General features: G+C 47.2%; 1 protein-coding gene across 3 annotated transcripts in view; it reads right to left on the bottom strand.

The window, feature by feature from the left end:
* Positions 1 to 8,020, bottom strand: part of TTI1 (TELO2 interacting protein 1) — a 30,860-nt gene extending 22,840 nt beyond the window's left edge. For 2 of the 3 annotated variants that reach the window (XM_085888297.1, XM_085888299.1), the window contains exon 1: positions 4,681 to 8,019. In XM_085888297.1, the coding sequence (XP_085744423.1) occupies positions 4,681 to 7,985 (3,305 nt within the window). In that variant the 5' untranslated portion in view covers positions 7,986 to 8,019. Of the gene's footprint in view, positions 1 to 4,680 lie in introns of all 3 variants that reach the window. The other variant, XM_085888298.1, reaches the window with a different exon arrangement.
* Positions 8,021 to 20,096: the final 12,076 nt, after the last annotated feature.

Here is a 20,096-nt window from a genome sequence, read left to right as displayed (position 1 = left end):
GAAGAGCCACCATTTCTTTGGGTGTGCGTGTGTGTGTGGCACCAGTCTGTTAAGTAGAACCGTTAAGTGCTTTTCGCTCACTGTACATTGCCTGCATTTCTTTTATTCGGATAACTCTGCTCTTTGTGTGCTCCCCTCCCCATTGTTTATAAATAACCCCCCCCCCCCACCCCCGTGTTAAATGTTCCAGTTCATTGTCCGTGTTTCCTTCCATTGGCCTAGCATGGTTCGGGCTTGAGAAATAGTAAGGCCGTTGGTGCCGTAAGTCGTTATTGGGACTGGCGCGGCTCTGGTAACTCCGCTCGGTTATGCCGGATCCGAGGCGGTACCTGCGACTCGGTTCGAACAGAGTCGGCCGAGGGTGTGACTACCCCGGTAATTTGACGACGTGGGTACTTAGGTATATTGAAATTTGTCTACGACCCTACCCCACGCCGTCAGAGAATTGGCGATCATGGTCTTTAAGTGACCAGTGACTTTTCGGAGTTGTCCGAGAGTCACGACCTAAATTCCGGGTGTTCGGTGGGAGACAACTCTACTGCTCCACCTAGTGGTCATTCATCGCCACCGAACCCCGATCCACAACAATATATCGTACCTGGGTCAAGTAGGTTGATAAAATGAGTGTGACTTTTGGTGGCCAATTTGGAAGTGGCTGCCATAGCAGCTGTGTAATGATGATGACAAATGATAAATATTTAAATATGCCCAGCAAACCTTCCAGCAAGAGACAGAACATGAGCTACCATGCATAAAATATTACAGACCAACTACATATTACGTATGCAAAAATGATTGAATAATCGGCTCTGTAGAATTTAAGGTTCGATTCCCGGTTCCGATGGAGGGAATAGATTCTAACCGGGTAATCGATTCTTTCGCCCAAGCCAAGGGCATATAATGTTTTTCCTTTTGCCAAGAACTCCAAATTGTAGTTAATGACAGCACGTGACAAAGTGCATCGAGATTGACACGAGCCTTCACCAGCAAGACGAGTTCTTCAATCTGCATCGAGATCCCCACACATATTTATCAACTATAATTATACTCAAATTATTAATGAGTCTCAAAAATGCCTGTTAAATGCATTAGGCAATATATACATAAATGTATATTTCTTTTTCAACCAACATATAACTTGTACATTATATTAGACAAGAGGGCCGACAGAGGTGCCACCTTCACGACGGTCTTCTTCCCCCATTGGACTGTATTTTATATGCAGTCAGAGATGCCCCAACGACAGTGCTACGTGTTGTAAAATCATTGCAAGCGTTACATCGCCCATGGATACTATAACTACAAGTCTGGTCATTAAACCTTGGAGTCACTGACATTAGAAACTGCATGGACTGCACTTTGTTAACTTCTTCAATATTCGTATATATATATATATATATATATATATATATATATATATATATATATATATATATATATATATACATATATAAATATATATATATATATATATATATATACATATATACATATATATATAAATATATATATACATATATATATACATATATACATATATATATATATATATATATATATATATATATATATATATATATATATATATATATATATATATATATATATATATATATGCGAAAAAAAGATTAAAATTGTTTCTTTTAGGTCAAAATGTTGCTCTATCACAAAATTATTCTTTAGCAACAGAGAAGCGAATTTTCTTTATTATCCCCACGCTTTTGGAAAAAATATATATATGGGGGATATTGTAATCGGCTGTGTCTGTTGGGTAGTCAATATAGTTTACCCTTATCAGTATTTCCGTCGATATGTTTGTCTGTCTGTCTGTCTGTCTGTTGGGTAGTCGATCTAGTCGAAAAAAAAAATTCCAAAAATGTTTTTTTTCAGATTTGTTCTACCCTTATTATCAGTATTTAAAATGGCGATTTCAGTTAATACAATGGCAATTTTGATGAAACTTGGTTGGTAGGTTCATACCATGACCAAGTTGTGTGCAAATGAGAACCGTTGCTATGGACACCACCGTTGCCGAGCAACGGGACTTTGAGATTTTTGAGAAATCATAAAAAAAATATTTTTTCGAAAATCAAAAATCGCGCCCTGAGCGACTGTGGGCAGTACATTCAGCCATATTGTCAAAAATTTCCAGCCGGATCCTATGAAAACTGTCGGAGAAGATAGACTTTGAATGAACCCTGGTCGAAAACAATAAAAAAAAACGAAGTTCGTTATATCTCAGAGACTATGAGTCAGATATACATGAAACTGGTATGGTAGGATTATGGTATGTCCTAGTTATGTGTGAGAGAACCGTTGCTATGGACCCCTCCGTTGCCGAGCAACGGCCGAAAAACCTCTAAATGTGGGGGTATTTTCACGAAAAAACAATCTGCAGCATTAACCCTTGAAGCTCGCATCATTAATTTTCTTGTGTTTAATCCTCAGGTCATTCCCCATCGAACGGGCCCATCGCGTCAGGTTCTATTGGGTAGGTGACTACCCATGTCCGCCTACCGGCTTGTCTGTATGTATGTCTGTTCGGTCCAGTGCTCCGTTAATACAATGGTGATTTCGATGAAACTTGGTTGGTAGGTTCATACCATGACCTAGTTGTGTGCAAATGAGAACTGTTGCTATGGACCCATCCATTGCCGAGCAACGGACCTTTGAAATTTTCAAAAAAAAATCTCAAAAATTAATTTTTTCGAAAATCAAAAATCGGGCCACGAGTGACTGTGGGCAGTACATTTAGTCATATTGTCAAAATTTTCCAGCCAGATCCTATGAAAACTGTCAGAGAAGATAGACTTTGAATGAACCCTGGTCGAAAACAATAAAAAAACGAAGTTCGTTATATCTCAGAGACTACGAGTCAGATATACATGAAACTGGTATGGTAGGTTCATGGTATGTCCTAGTTATGTGCGAGAAAGAACAGTTGCTATGGACGCTTTTGTTGGCTAGTAACGGCTGAAAAACGACTAAATTCGACATGATCGACTACCCATGTCCGCCTATTTGTCTGTCTGTCTGTCACGCCATCTCATCCTAAACGGTCAGGCAGAAATTTACCAAACTTGGTAGTTAAGATCACCATGTGGCACGAAGGTGCGAGAGCATTATCATTTTTGCCCAGCCCTCTGGGGTGGGGTCAAAAAAACAAAAAATACAATTACGGGAATGTTTAAAAAAAAAATACAATTACGGGAATGTTCATTGTTTCATGAAACTTTGTAAAAAGAATCAACATGAAGGATGCCGCATAAAATTTGCAACGATTTTTTTTGTATTTGACCCTCGGTTCATTCCGCAGGTGGAGACTTTGCGTCATGGGGGTCAAAATGGGGGCGGGGGGGGGGAATTGAAACTCAAAAGGTGATATTGGATCATTCCTGGTGGAACTTTTTGCCATCTTTCAATTTTGCTTCAAGTGGGAAGCGTGGGGATTCGCAATGACACGATAACGACTTCACTCTAATCATCTGTTTGTTGACCAATAAATCTCTGCTAAGCTTCTGTTTTGTGCTCTAAATGCAATCAAATCAGTCACAGATAAGTTTACTTTTCTTCTTTCCCATTTTCTCAATGCCCTCGTAACTGTGCCCCTTTTTGGTCCTCTACCTCGAGAAGTTGCCCTTATCACATCAGAAATGCAGCTTCTGATTAATTTGGTCTTTTCTGTGGATACATGGCCCGAAAGAAAATACTGTATCAATTTTTAATCTGAAAAAGACAAAAAATATAATGTTGATCAGTGAATCAATGATGAAATGTTTTTGAAATTGCGATCGCATGTCACAGTTGCCAATGACGGGGTGAACAGTGCTTAAAAATCGTATCGGCACGGCATAATGTTCACGTGACTAGCACGATAAAAAGTAGTGCGATAGCATTTTAGTTATACGACGTGAAAAATTTAGCACCTGAACCCTCTTGCATTCCAGAAACTCATCTATTCGTGTTTTCTTGCATCCAAGCAAAATATTTGAACAGTCAATCGAATGGGGCCTGTCAAAGCCCATCATCATGTGTCACATCTCTAGCAGGAAGGGACATCAGGATGAATTGGGGACGAGGGAGCAAAGGGAGGAAGGGGGGGGGGTGGGGTGAGCAGAACGTGAGAATGGGGAGGGGGGTTGGTGGGGAGGGGTTAAAGCACTCTATGCACAGGTAAATTTGTCTTCCTTTCTCCTTCTCGCCAAAAATGGAGGGGCCTGTAAAAAGTGGGGAAATAACCAGCAGGAGCCGGGGCATCGTGTGAGGGAAACATTTCTTGCAGCAAGGGACGTGCGGGCCAGGGTGAGGGGTGGGTAAGGAGGTGAAAGCTACAAACTCTGAGCTCAGGGTGGAGATACAGCTTTGTGAGGGAAGTAACATGGGCTATGTGACCACGTCCCCAGAAGCTGTTTTGAGTCTGCATAGTGACCAATATAGAAATTTTTTTGCAAACAGGATGCCTAATTGAAGGTCAGATAAGCGACAGGTAGGCTCTGCTCGTAGATTATTATTCATTGAAAAAATAGCTCCCAATGCTTCTTTGAAATAGGGAATTTTGACCAATCAGTTTTCATTCACCATGTTGTAGCTCTTTACCATAATCATTCTCCGACCTTTAACCTACCCAACAACAACAACAACAAAAATAAAGCAATGACATCAAAAGCAACAATAACACACCTGTGTTGTTCAGAGTCATGGAATTCTTCTAGAATTTCACAAGTAAGAAGTTGAAGGTCACCATAGTAACCAAGGAGACGGCAAACCTGTTGGATTGCACGGTATACACAAACCTCAGAAAACGAAGCAAACTGTTTATGCGGGGCTCCAGGCATTGGCCAGTCACTGACCCGACAGTCCACGTTAGGCCAGTCTGTAGAATAGTTGGGTTCATCAGTCTCCATGGAAACATCAAGAAGCTGACCATGCACTGGATCTGGTGCAAGGAGAAGGAAAAGTGATCGAAGTAGCTGCTTAAGATGTGGTAAAGAATTAAGAGCAACCGATACATGTTCGCGAAGCACTAACAGGCAACCCTGCAGCCTCCCAACCACCATCAGTTTCTCGGTGTCTGTTCCAAATGGCACCAGATGGACAAGGTGAGTGGCGGTCTTGTACAACTGGTCTCGTAAAGTATCCTCAAATTGAAACCTCTGATTAGTTTCATCGAAAAGCTTTGCCAGCTCACTTCGGCCTCGAGCGCATACCCGAGGATGGTCATCTCGTATAGTACTGAGCAGTAGATCCAAAAGAAAACCCTGAGAAACCGATCCAAGAGACGTGGCACTGGTAGTTAGGAGGCGTCCAGCAAAAGTTGCCGCTTCGAGACGAACCTGCCAGGCCTGATGAACTTCCAGAAAGGTGCAGACACTTTGCAGCCGCAAAGAAAGCTTCTCCATAACAGACTTTTGCACCCAATCAGATGACCGCCAGACCCTTAGATCCGCTAGACGAGGATCTTTCAGTCCAGCATCTTGCTTGAAAATACCCGGAGGTACCTCTTGAGTGTTCTTGAGAAATTCATCATCTAGGACCAACAGCACCACCTGCATCCAGGCCCGAACAGCCAAAACCGTCACCTTGTGTCCCTGTTTGATGTCTCCTGTAATTATGCGGCTAAGGGAATTAACGATTCCAGGAAGCAAAGAAGCAAGTGCATCTCCAACAATAAAAAGATCTGTTCCACGCAGGCAGGACGATTGATAACTGCAGTGTATGGAATTCGATTTATCACCATTCACTTTTGGTCCTGTCCTTCGTGGTGAGGTCAACTCGGACCTATCTGCGCTCACAGAGGCATGCAGGTCTGTAGAGGTTTCCGGAACATGCGTGGAGGTTGCCCGATCATCAGCAGGAACATGCGTGGAGGTTGCCCGATCATCAGCAGGAACATGCGTGGAGGTTGCCCGATCATCAGCAGGAACATGCGTGGAGGTTGCCCGATCATCAGCAGGAACATGCGTGGAGGTTGCCCGATCATCAGCAGGAACATGCGTGGAGGTTGCCCGATCATCAGCAGGAACATGCGTGGAGGTTGCCCAATCATCAGGAACATGCGTGGAGGTTGCCCGATCATCAGGAACATGCGTGGAGGTTGCCCGATCATCAGGAACATGCGTGGAGGTTTCCCGATCATCAGGAACATGCGTGGAGGTTTCCCGATCATCAGGAACATGCGTGGAGGTTTCCCGATCATCATCAGGAACATGCGTGGAGGTTGCCCGATCATCATCAGGAACATGCGTGGAGGTTGCCCGATCATCAGCAGGAACATGCGTGGAGGTTGCCCGATCATCAGCAGGAACATGCGTGGAGGTTGCCCGATCATCAGCAGGAACATGCGTGGAGGTTGCCCGATCATCAGCAGGAACATGCGTGGAGGTTGCCCGATCATCAGCAGGAACATGCGTGGAGGTTGCCCGATCATCAGCAGGAACATGCGTGGAGGTTGCCCGATCATCAGGAACATGCGTGGAGGTTGCCCGATCATCAGGAACATGCGTGGAGGTTGCCCGATCATCAGGAACATGCGTGGAGGTTGCCCGATCATCATCAGGAACATGCGTGGAGGTTGCCCGATCATCATCAGGAACATGCGTGGAGGTTACCCGATCATCATCAGGAACATGCGTGGAGGTTGCCCGATCATCAGCAGGAACATGCGTGGAGGTTGCCCGATCATCAGCAGGAACATGCGTGGAGGTTGCCCGATCATCAGCAGGAACATGCGTGGAGGTTGCCCGATCATCAGGAACATGCGTGGAGGTTGCCCGATCATCAGGAACATGCGTGGAGGTTGCCCGATCATCAGGAACATGCGTGGAGGTTTCCCGATCATCAGGAACATGCGTGGAGGTTTCCCGATCATCAGGAACATGCGTGGAGGTTGCCCGATCATCATCAGGAACATGCGTGGAGGTTGCCCGATCATCATCAGGAACATGCGTGGAGGTTGCCCGATCATCAGCAGGAACATGCGTGGAGGTTGCCCGATCATCAGCAGGAACATGCGTGGAGGTTGCCCGATCATCAGCAGGAACATGCGTGGAGGTTGCCCGATCATCAGCAGGAACATGCGTGGAGGTTGCCCGATCATCAGGAACATGCGTGGAGGTTGCCCGATCATCAGGAACATGCGTGGAGGTTGCCCGATCATCAGGAACATGCGTGGAGGTTTCCCGATCATCAGGAACATGCGTGGAGGTTGCCCGATCATCATCAGGAACATGCGTGGAGGTTGCCCGATCATCATCAGGAACATGCGTGGAGGTTGCCCGATCATCAGCAGGAACATGCGTGGAGGTTGCCCGATCATCAGCAGGAACATGCGTGGAGGTTGCCCGATCATCAGTCTGTAAGAGGAGCAGTAAACAGTCGAGAGCATCAAGTCGCAGATGTCGAGCCGTTTCTCGCTCTGCCAGCGACAGCAGCGTCACCACGGCATGGCCGAGAGACGGCAGGAAGAAGAAATCAAAAATGCTTTTGAGCGAGTCATCCAACGCCGATGTGAGGAGCGCTTTCAGGGACTTCACCACGGACACTTTCAAGTCCTCAGAGACCTTCGACTCCTCCGTGGGAGGTCCAAGTACCATGCACAACTCGCCGAATAGTTCCTGCATGAACACACAGTTCGAGACCCGGGTCCGCACGAGCACTTGTACCAAGCAGTGAAGAGATTTCTCAAACACGGACGTTCGTCTGCGACACGCGGGCATTGACGGAAGATGGTGGATAATGAAGCGCAGAGGGAAGACCACGTACTCCTGCAGCTCCTGAAGCTCAACATTTCCCAAGGACGCGATCGTCTGAGAGAGCCAGAGCAGACCTTCTGTAGTCGCGTCCTCCGTAAGCTGCAGGCAGATCGGCCGTAAAAGATGAAATGCTTTCTGCATCCGTCTTTTATGACCGTCGTCTGCGTCCGCTTCTCGCCTTGCATTTCCACCTGGCCACCTCTCTTCTTTCGCACCCAAAGCTACATCAACCATGATGGGATCTCCAGGCTTTCTAACATCCGGTGTAAACATCGATAACGATGAGATTTTTTCATGAGATTTCTAATATCTAGTGATAAAAACATTACCAAGCCTAAATCCATACGTAAATTTAATTTTAGATTCGTTCTACACGACAAATGGCTCATAAAAGTACGTCATAAGGAAGAACGCTATTCAGGCTAACGAAGATTTTAATACACCTCAAGATATATTATTGCTGAATGCTCTACAGGTGTACCTATAGGCTATACGCATATTGTGTATACACTGCACAAGAAAAAGAGAAAGGAAATAGAAAGTAAAAGAAAAGTTTCATTTTAAACAAGTATTTAATATTCCCAACACGTTATCTCGAACATTCAAAATAAATATGGCGGCGAGTCGTCGAGGTGAGACAGAACAGTAAGATTTACCTCAGATTTTGATTCAAGTTAAAATAATGTTTAGTTAATTTTATTAAAACATATTACAAGTCGAGAGTTTGTATAATGCAATAAAATATGTCAAAACGTCTAAGTTATTTAATTTGAGGTCCTGACGTCATTTCCGGTTTGAGGTACCTTCCAAGTTATTTAATTTGTAATTTTTGATCAACAAGTGGATATCGAGCACTGTGGCGTGTTCCGTTAACAAGCGGCTTAATATAGCTTGCCAACCTCTCCGTTCCGCCTGACGAATTAAAAACGATTGGTGGCATAATCCTCAATTTTACCATCATAGAGGACGATATTCAAACGTGAATTACATATTGTTGTGGTTACCAAATTCGCAAACCACCATTCAGGTCCCTTAGGTGAGGTATCTCGGTAAGTACATGTGTAGTTAGGTCCAAACCCGTTGTCTAGTGGGAATACATGTCATTTATGCGAGCTGCGACTCTTCAGGATAGCCGTTTTTCTTTCACTATCTTTATTTTGGACCAACCGCCATGATGACCACCACAACTACAACATCAACCACCAACCACAACGCCGCTTCACCACAACCGCCACGACCTTCACGTCACACCTCGCAACCGTAGCATCGCCACCGTTCTTGCCCCGCTGTGGGTACCGGTGTTGGACTCGTGCAGGGCGCACGTTGAACAGCGTGTACAAAATCACGGATTTTGTGCTTCAAACACGGATCAAAAACGACACACGCCCACTTTTTGCCGTCCAATCGGTGAGCGAGGGGCGATTTGGCCCCGCCTCCAGAACGATCGATATATGCAAATTTGTGGATCGAAAAGCCTTCACGCCCACTTTTTCTCGGGCCAATGGGGAGCGAGGTGAAAGGTCAAAGGGAGGGGGTCAAAGGCGAAGCTACGGGGGGGATAAAAGGACTGTGTTCGTCAGTCAGAGCAGTGTGGAAGTCTGGAGCCCGAAGCCTGCAGTAGCTGCAGTAGCTGCAGTAGCTGCAGTAGCTGCAGTAGCTGCAGTAGCTGCAGTAGCTGCAGTAGCTGCAGTAGCTGCAGTAGCTGGAGAAGCTGAAGAGAGTCGAACGAGGAGAGCCCAAAGAAGAGTCCAGGGTGGAGAGTCCAGAGGCGGAGAGGCGGCAGCGGCGAAGGCAGACGAGGGGGTGCTCGCGACGGTGCCGGGAGCTGCACGCCCGAGGAAGGCCGGCAGCGCGACCTGGCCGAGGTGGAGACGCACACCAGGGATAATAAAGATCCTCTATACCCCGAGCATCAGCAACCCCCTCCTGTTTTCCCCCGCGCTGAGATAGTGCGACCAAGGGGGCCCCTTTTCCCACCCCCTGCCTGACACTGTCCGCGAGGCCCGCGGAGTGAGGCGCCATCGCCGCTCCGCGTCTCATCACCAGACGGGTAGGCGCGACCCGGTCTCGGCCTCAGGCCCGCCTCATCCTTGAGGGTATTCTTTTCCTTGGTTTTGGGTATGTGTTGTCGGCGCCGTCTGTGAAGTAGAATTGTATAAGTGTTGCCGTGTGCTCGGTAGTCGGTATTAGCTCTGCACTGTGTTTTCACTTTTATATTTGCTTTTTGTGTAAATGGAATTGTGTTTTCTTTTTTTTTTTGTGTGCATTTGGTGGAATTGTATTTGTGTGCTTCCCGTGTGCCGCGAATAAATGTGCTTTATTGTTGAACTGTTCTCCCGCTTCGCTTCGTCTTTTCTCCCATTGAACCCTCATCTTGCTTCACGTAAAGGGTTGGTAGTGGGCTGAATACGCCCGATAATTAATCGAACCGTCGAGGTCGACGATAACACCGCTCGGTTATTCTGATAGTACGGAACGGGTCGCTTAAGTGGCCCGTGTCCGAAGTCGACCTGCGGCGAGGTGCGATCGCCCGGTCTACCCTCCGCGTGGGTACTTAGGTAGGTCGAATTTGGCGAGCAACCCTATCCCACGCGGGGGCTGATTGGCTCGATCGCGGTGAGACCGAAAGGTCCACCCGTGACTGGTTCCCGGCGTTAGTCCGAGAGGGTCACGACTGGATTGTCCGTCCGGTGGGCGACGTGCCGCGATTCGAGTTACGTGGCCGTCCGCACGCCGGAGGGCGCGAAGACCGCAACAATATTTTCATTGTTACTTCTACTTTTTATCCTAATTATTTAAAATCTACAAACATGCAAAACAACTCCACCCCGTCCTCGTCCTCCTCGTCCTCCTCGTCCTCCTCGTCCTCCTCGTCCTCCTCGTCCTCCTCGTCCTCCTCCTCCTCCTCCTCCTCAAAATGAACATTGCAAGGTCTATAGATAAGCTTGGCGGAGGATTCCCCCTTCTAACCCAAACATTTTCTCTCTTTCTTTGTTTTTTTCTTTGCAATAATCTCTGCGGCCGCTGTTAAAACAACAAATTAATTTGGGGAAGCTCTCACAAGGTGATTAAGTAACACTGATTGAAGTTGAAGTGCGCTCCGTTGCATTGAAGTGCTTGCTCGAGCGCTTGAAATCAAGCAAGCCGCTTGGCGAGCAGGAAGCAAGCCGCTTGCCGACGGAACACGCCCAGCGATGTGCTCCATTACCGATCAGCTTGTAGAGTGCTCGCCAAGTAGCTTAAACATTCAACGAAACGGTTGATAAGGAACGACTGGCTTTGCAAGCGATAGCAAGCTTGTTGGTCATGGGACACACCGCTGATCACTCCACGACGAACTGGATTGGCTGTCACAGCTGGATGTTGAAGTCAAGGTGCCGCCATCTTGGAATTCCCAAAAGAAGCGACTGCAGTACAGACACACTCATAATAATATTTTACTAAGTATCTTTTACAAACGATCCGCGGTCAAAGTGTTTTTGTCCAGCTGTTATTACAAATGGTATGCTAATTACCTCCGCCACCGAAGTGGATGGAGGGTGTTTTCACCCCTGTTTGTCTGTCTGTCTGTCCACGAACAGGATATCTCAAAAGGTTATGGACGAATTCGGATGGAATTTGCTGGACAGGTTTTGGTGTATGACAAGGAAGAATTGATTCCATAATGATAATTATGATGTCACAGGTCACGTGATGTGGCAGCCATGTTGGAAAAAAGGAGAAAGTTGAACCTCTGTATCTGCAAAACCGCTCCGTGGGAAAAAATTGAAACTTGGCACATGTCAAGAACTCCCCATGTGGAAGACGTGACATTTTTTATGATGTCATCAGTGAAGTGCCATATCTTGAGACCATATCTCGTCATCAGAGCCGTATCCCTGGACATATCATGTGCTTTTGACACAGTCTGGCACTCTGCCATGCTCACCAAACTCTCTTCCTATGGTATCCAAGGCCATCTCCACTCATGGCTCACAGACTTCCTCTCCTGTCATAGTCAACGTGTGGCCCTAAATGGAGTTCTTTCATCCCCTCTTTCTGTCCAGACTGAATTATATCAAGGTAGCGTTCTGGGCCCTGTTCTTTTTCTGTTTTTCATCAATGATCTCTCCAACTCTCTTTAAAATCCTCTTTATCTCTTTGCTGATAACTCCACCCTCTGCCGTACCATCTGTCATCCCTCAAACCGGCAAGCAGCAGCTTCTTCTCTCACTGCAGATCTGGATAAAATCACAAACTGGTCCAACACGTGGAACATGTCTTTCAATCCAGACAAATCTCACACTCTCACTATGTCTCTTCGAAAGGACCGTTTAGAAAAACCCCCCATCCACTTTCTCAACAATCCTCTGGAAGAAGTCTTTTCTTTCAAGCTTCTGGGTCTCACTATCTGCCATGACCTTTCCTGGGAAAGTCACATTTCCAACCTCGCCTCAAAAGCCAGTCGCCGACTGGGAATCCTCCGTCGTGCAAAGTCCTACCTCGGCCCTCTTGAGCTCCTGATCACTTACAAAGCTTTTGTCCGTAGCCTGATGGAGTACTGCTCTCCCCTCTGGGCTGGTGCTCCTGCCTCCCACCTTTCTCGGCTTCACACTGTCGAAACCAGGGCATTTAAGATCATCAGCATCTCCCGCAATGAAGCTGAGTCTTTGGACCTCTCACTCAATCACCACAGGTTGGTCGGTGGTCTTTCTGTCTTCTACCGACTCCTCTCCAGCCTTGCCCCCCCTGCTCTCTCTGCGATTTGTCCCCACCACATTTCCACAGGGCGCTCAAGGTCCGCCAACAAACCCCTTCTGGTAAAAATACCAAAATCACGAATCACTGCTCATCTTCACTCTTTCATTCCTCTTTTTTCCTGCCTTTAGAATAAACTTCCTCACTCTATTCTTTCCCATTCTTCCCTCCAGGCTTTCAAAACAGCTGTTCACCACCACCTCTTATCTTCCCCCATCCAAATCCTCGATCTTTTCTACCCCCGATAATCCACCCAAGCCCACTTCCTTCAATTCCCCTGCTTTCCTTCCTGAAAGTCCCTGTAATGTCCATCTTCTCTTCGCCATGTTCCCCGTCCCATCCCCGTCCCTCTCCCTTCCACAGTTCACCTAATGTGTCTGTTCCCCACTGTTTTGTCCCTTCCACTCTCGCCCCTCTTGTCTCATGCCCCCTTGCTGTGCGTTATGTGTTAGCTCTCACACGAGCCTCGACAAGGTATACAAAAAAAAAATCAAACAAATCTGTGCATACCTCCTTTCTGCAGGACTTAGCGTGTGGGATGCAAAAGAGACAGGTCTCAATTACCCATTGGACTGCTACAGTAGTAAGACAGCTCCGATGTCATAGCTGCAAGCATCCTCACTCACGGTTGTCTCTTTGTTTGTATCAAAAAATGTGAGGACCCTTGAAGAGGATAACAGTTCTTCCACTGTCTTCAAGGCCTGAATTTGGGTTTGAAAACACTGCCTGGCACCCGTGATAAACCTATACTTGTCCAGGTTCTTATGAAGCTTATGGATCCAGAAAAGCCGAGGAATACAAAGATTTACCTCTTTACATTTCATACTGAAATTGTTAACTAAAACTTCCTGATGCTGAAAGATAATATCTTGGAGCGACTTATGACAAGGAACATATGTGCTATTTCCTATACTAGTGAAAGTAACTGTATCAATGCCTAACTTCCTTAATAAAACCTTGACATAAAACCTTTTACAAAACATAAAACTGTGTAGCTATCACGGAGATCCTGAATGTCTTTACGAACACTCGGTTTGTTCAACACTGGTTTTGACCGACCCAGTGAAAGCAAGCCCTGACAATTAAAAAACTTCATCCTATTATCCAGGACTTTGAGAACTCTGTTAAACCATGTATTAAAACTGTTTACAGATAATGTAAACTTGGTGCACATTTTGTTAACAAAATTATAAACAGAATCCAAATATTGAAGACCTAATGCAGCTCCAAGGTTGAGTTACTGGTTCCCTATACAGATAATGTAAACTTGGTGCACATTTTGTTAACAAAATTAGAAACAGAATCCACAATTGAAGACCTAATGCAGCTCCAAGGTTGAGTTACTGGTTCCCTATACAGATAATGTAAACTTGGTGCACATTTTGTTAACAAAATTAAAAACAGAATCCACAATTGAAGACCTAATGCAGCTCCTAGGTTGAGTTACTGGTTCCCTATACAGATAATGTAAACTTGGTGCACATTTTGTTAACAAAATTAGAAACAGAATCCACAATTGAAGACCTAATGCAGCTCCAACATTGAGTTACTGGTTCCCTATACAGTGGGGAGAACAAATATTTGATACACTGCTGATTTTGCAGGTTTTCCCACTAACAAAGCACATAGAGGTCTGTAATTTTTATCAGAGGTACACTTCAACTGTGAAAGACAGAATCTCAAACAAAAATCCTGAAAATCACATTGTATGATTTTTAAATAATTAATTTGCATTTTATTGCATGAAATAAGTATTTGATCACCTACCAACCAGTCAGAATTCCGGCTCTCACAGACCTGGTAGTTTTGTCTTTAAAAAGCCCTCCCATTCTCCACTCATTACCTGTATTAACTGCACCTGTTTGAACTCGTTATCTGCAAAAAAGACAGCTATCTACACTCAATCAATCAGACTCCAACCTCTCCACAATGGGAAAGACCAGAGAGCTGTCTCAGGATATCAGGGACAAAATTGGAGACTTGCACAAGGCTGGGATGGGCTAGAGGACAATAGGCAAGCAGCTTGGTGAGAAGTCAACAACTGTTGGGGCAATTATTAGAAAATGTAAGAAGTTCAAGATAACAGTCAATCTCCCTCGGTCTGGGGCTCCATGCAAGATCTCACCTCGTGGAGCCTCAATGATCATGAGAAACGTGAGGGATCAGCCCAGAACTACACGGCAGGACCTGGTCAATGACTGGAAGAGAGCTGGGACCACAGCATCAAAGAAAACCATAAGTAACACACTACGCCGTCATGGCTTAAAATCCTGCAGCGCACGTAAGGTCCCTCTGCTCAAGCCAGCGCATGTCCAGGCCCGTCTGAAGTTTGCCAATGACCATCTGGATGATCCAGAGGAGGAATGGGAGAAGGTCATGTGGTCTGATGAGACCAAAATAAAGGTTTTTGGTTTAAACTCCACTCGCCGTGCTTGGAGGAAGAAGAAGGGTGAGTACAACCCCAAGAACACCATCCCAACCCTGAAGCATGGAGGTGGAAATATCATTCTTTGGGGATGCTTTTCTGCAAAGGGGACAGGAAGACTGCACCGTATTGAGGGGAGGATGGATGGGGCCATGTATCACGAGATCTTGGCCAACAACCTCCTTCCCTCAACAAGAGCATTGAAGATGGGGCGTAGCTGGGTCTTCCAGCATGAAAACGACCCGAAACACACAGCCAGAGCAACTAAGGAGTGGCTCCTTAAGAAGCATCTCAAGGTCCTGGAGTGGCCGAGCCAGTCTCCAGACCTGAACACAATAGAAAATCTTTGGAGGGAGCTGAAAGTCTGTTTCCCAACGACAGCCCCGAAACCTGAAGGATCTGGAGAAGATCTGTATGGAGGAGTGGGCCAAAATCCCTGCTGCAGTCTGTGCAAACCTGGTTAAGAACTATAGGAAACGTCTGATCTCTGTAATTTCAAAGGTTTCTGTACCAAATATTAAGTTCTGTTTTTCTGATGTATCAAATACTAATTTCATGCAATAAAATGCAAATTAATTATTTAAAAATCATACAATGTGATTTTCAGGATTTTTTGTTTTAGATTCCGTCTTTCACAGTTGAAGTGTACCGATGATAAAAATTACAGACCTCTATGTGCTTTGTTAGTGGGAAAACCTGCAAAATCGGCAGTGTATCAAATACTTGTTCTCCTCACTGTATTTAGTTCCCATTTTCATCAGATCCCTAATCTTACAATAACTAATGATATTCAAATCCCCAGAAATTACGCGTCCACAAGGACCATATAAAAAGGGGGAAGACAAACATGTACAGTCAGTTTCCAAAATGTCCTTCACTATATCTACACTAAGAGTTTTAAGAAATTTACCATAATTGAATAAGGATTGTCCGATGGTCTTAGTGAAAGTGAAATAAACCTTCAACTCATCCAGCAAGTTTTGTCATATTCCGTCCACAACGTTTCTGAGATCGTGCTCGACTGGATATCGTTTTTGCCCCCATCTCTAAATGGTGAAGAATCACTTTAAAAATCCTCGTATCCAGATCCGTATCTTCACCAAAATCGAATCAATCCATCCTCGTCACACACTCAACCTGCCTACCAAGTTTCATCCGAATCCATCCATAACTTTTTTGAGATATCCTGCTCACAGACAGGCAGACAGACAGACAGGGGTGAAAATATAACCTTGATCCACCTTGGATGGTGAAGGTAACAAAAGCACAAAAATTACAAAATTATGGTTTAATGGCAAGATGGGTTATAATGTAGAAACAAGAGATACAGTATCATAGTACATGATATAACAAGTACTCATGGAATATTGAGAAGGAGTTGTGATGTCAGATGTACCAAATTCAGCACATTCTCCCCATCTCGAATGTTCAACTTGTCCCTTCACATTTCACAGGCTTAATCTATGAGGGGACCGAATGACACGAGAAGATTGGCATAATGGGGTTTCAGCCTCAGTAGGTGATTGTTCGTTCGTACTGTGTACTATTAGTCACGATTGCAGACTCCGCAGCAGAGATTCCGCAGTCCTCCCCAGCAGGGATTCTGCAGTCCTCCGTAGCAGGGATTCCGCAGTCCTCTGCAGCAGGTATTCCACAGTTCTTCGCAGCAGAGATTCCGCAGTCCTCCAAGGCAGGGAATTTAGAGTCCTCCGCAGCAGGTAAACCGCAGTCCTCCCCAACAGGGATTCCACAGTCCTCCCCAGCAGGGATTCTGCAGTCCTACCCAGCAGGGAATCTGCAGTCCTCCCCAACAGGGATTCCGCAGTCCTCCATAGCAGGGATTCCGCAGTCCTACCCAGCAGGGAATCTGCAGTTTTCCAGAGCAGGGATTCCGCAGTCCTACCAAGCAGGGAATCTGCAGTCCTCCACAGCAAGGATTCCACAGTCCTCACCAGCAGGAATTCCACAGTCCTCTAAAGCAGGGATTCTGCAGTCCTCTGTGGCAGGTATCCCGCAGTCATCTGCAGCAGGTATTCCACAGTTCTGCACAGCAGGGATTCTGCAGTTCTCCGCAGCAGGGATTCCGCAGTCCTCCGCAGCAGGTAAACCACAGTACTCCCCAGCAGGGATTCCACAGTCCTCCATAGCAGGGATTCTGCAGTCGTCTGTAGCAGGTATTCCGCAGTCCTCCGCAGCAGGGATTCCACAGTCCTCCATAGCAGGGATTCCACAGTCCTCTGTAGCAGGTATTCCGCAGTCCTCTGCAGCAGGTATTCCGTAGTCCTCCACAGCAGGGATTCGACAGTCCTCTGCAGCATCGATTCTGCAGACCTCCACAGCAGGGATTCCACAGTCCTCCGTAGCAGGGATTCTGCAGTCCTCTGTAGCTGGTATTCTGCAGTCCTCTGCAGCAGGTATTCCGCAGTCCTCCACAGCAGGGATTCCGCAATCCTCGGCAGCAGGGATTCCGCAGTCCTCCCCAGCAGATAAACTGCAGTCCTCCCCAGTAGATAAACAGCAGTCCTCTGTAGCAGGTATTTCGCAGTTCTCCCCAGCAGGTAGATCGTAGTCCTCCCCAGCAGGGATTCTGCAGTCCTCCGCAGCAGGGATTCCACAGTCCTCCCCAGCAGATAAACCGCAGTCCTTTGTAGCAGGTATTTTGCAGTCCTCCCCAGCAGGTAGATCGCAGTCCTCCCCAGCAGGTATTTCACAGTCCTCTCCAGCAGGGACTCCACAGTCCTCCCCAGCAGGGATTCCACAGTCCTCCTCAGCAGGGATTCCACAATCCTCCCCAGCAGGGACTCCACAGTCCTCCCCAGCAGGGACTCCACAGTCCTCCCCAGCAGGGATTCCACAATCCTACCGAGCAGAGACTCCGCAGTCCTCCCCAGCAGGGATTCCATAATCCTCCCCAGCAGGGACTCCGCAGTCCTCCCCAGCAGGGATTCCACAATCCTCCCCAGCAGGGACTTCGCAGTCCTCCCCAGCAGGGATTCCACAATCCTCCCCAGCAGGGACTTCGCAGTCCTCCCCAGCAGGAATTCTACAGTCCTCCAAAGCAGGGATTCTGCAGTCCTCTGTGGCAGGTATCCCGCAGTCATCTGCAGCAGGTATTCCACAGTTCTGCGCAGCAGGGATTCTGCAGTTCTCCGCAGCAGGGATTCCGCAGTCCTCCGCAGCAGGTAAACCACAGTCCTCTGCAGCAGGGATTCTGCAGTTCTCCGCAGCAGGGATTCCGCAGTCCTCCGCAGCAGGTAAACCACAGTCCTCTGCAGCAAGGATTCTGCAGTTCTCCGCAGCAGGGATTCCGCAGTCCTCCGCAGCAGGTAAACCACAGTCCTCCCCAGCAGGGATTCCGCAGTCCTCCCCAACAGGGATTCCACAGTCCTCCCCAGCAGGGATTCTGCAGTCCTACCCAGCAGGGAATCTGCAGTCCTCCCCAACAGGGATTCCGCAGTCCTCCATAGCAGGGATTCCGCAGTCCTACCCAGCAGGGAATCTGCAGTTTTCCAGAGCAGGGATTCCGCAGTCCTACCAAGCAGGGAATCTGCAGTCCTCCACAGCAAGGATTCCACAGTCCTCACCAGCAGGAATTCCACAGTTCTCCGCAGCAGGGATTCCGCAGTCCTCCGCAGCAGGTAAACCACAGTCCTCCCCAGCAGGGATTCCACAGTCCTCCCCAACAGGGATTCCACAGTCCTCCCCAGCAGGGATTCTGCAGTCCTACCCAGCAGGGATTCCGCAGTCCTCCCCAGCAGGGATTCCACAGTCCTCCCCAGCAGGGATTCCACAGTCCTCCCCAGCAGGGATTCCGCAGTCCTCCCCACCTAGGATTCTACTGTCCTCCCCAGCAGGTGAAAAGTTATGAGTGGGTATTTCCTCGGCCTCGCCAGAAGTTGATCGAGAGTCTATGCGTTCCGTAGGCGTTGTGTTACTGGCTTCGTCAAGACCCAGGAAGTCACCTTCAGGTGCCAGGTGCCATCCGGACACTGTGGTCTCCCTACCTTCAGGGAGCCTAACGTGAGCCTACTCAGGGTTGAGCAGCGACATTTACTCACATAAATACCCAGGCCAACACATTTCAAGGTCCTTACGTCCGCCACTTAAAGTGGCAGAGGTTTTGTTTTCACCTCTGTCTGTCTGTCTGTCTGTCTGCAAGATATATGAAAATATTTGTGAAAGTTATGGACGGATTCGGACAAAACGAAGTGGATGAGTTGGTCAGGTGATGAGAACAAGGTGATTAAATTTTAGTTCAGGTCCGAATCCAGATCCAGTCTATCTTTGGGATACAAAACGTAAACTGTTCCAGCCAGGAGGAGGTATACCCTATACCGAGTGCCGTTCTCGTTATCTCAGATTTTCCCACCAGTTCCCATTGGTCTCTTGATTCTGGAGGCAGTGGGCCGCCATGTTATTGGCATTTCGCGACAGGAGGTTAACTCCCCCGGTTGAGTGTCAGGGTCTGATTCTTCATGCCCACCCCAGGCAGGTTGTCTGGGTTGGCACTATCACCACATCCTTCCTTGATACCCCCTCATCACCATGCTTGAATCCGGCTCCTCCAGGTTGAACGTGTTCCCTCCCACAACCGGACAACCCCCACATTGTCGCCATGTCCTTCTTCTCTGCTTTAACGGCCACAATTATCCCCACGTTATTGTGGGGTTGGTCTGCAGAAGCTTGGTGCGAGTCTTTCACGAACCGGCTGGCCAGGTGTGACGACCGACTAAAGGTTTGTATAGGGCAGGAATGTGTAATTTGTTTTAGGGTGCCGGCGATAGCTTGCCTACTCTTTGCGAACGACATCGTGTAGTGGTATCTTCAACGTCCAAACTAACAGCGGCCAGACAGGATGTCAATTTAACGTTCATTATATTTGAACAATTCCCCCCCCCCCCACAAGTCTGTGTCACGTGGAGGGAGGAGAGGGAGGGGAGGGAGGAGAGGGAGGAGAGGGGGGAGAGGGAGGAGAGGGAGGAGAGGGAGGAGCTAAATTAAGAAACGACAGACTGAGAATAAGGACAGGAAATTGGGATAATGGGAGAGAAAGTAGTTTACAGTAAGTGTGGGAAAATAAGTTTTGTTTTGGAGACAAAAGTAAGAGTAAGGGACTAAAGGGGAGGGAAAGGGGGAGGAATTCGGTTGAGGGGAGGGGGGTGGAAGATCCTGAAGCCTGCCTG

Source organism: Eptatretus burgeri, chromosome 7 (assembly GCF_056783735.1).
Source record: "Eptatretus burgeri isolate ZD-2024b chromosome 7, Ebu_testis_v1, whole genome shotgun sequence".
Lineage (NCBI taxonomy): Eukaryota > Metazoa > Chordata > Myxini > Myxiniformes > Myxinidae > Eptatretus > Eptatretus burgeri.
This window is presented reverse-complemented; position numbering and strand designations above follow the sequence as displayed.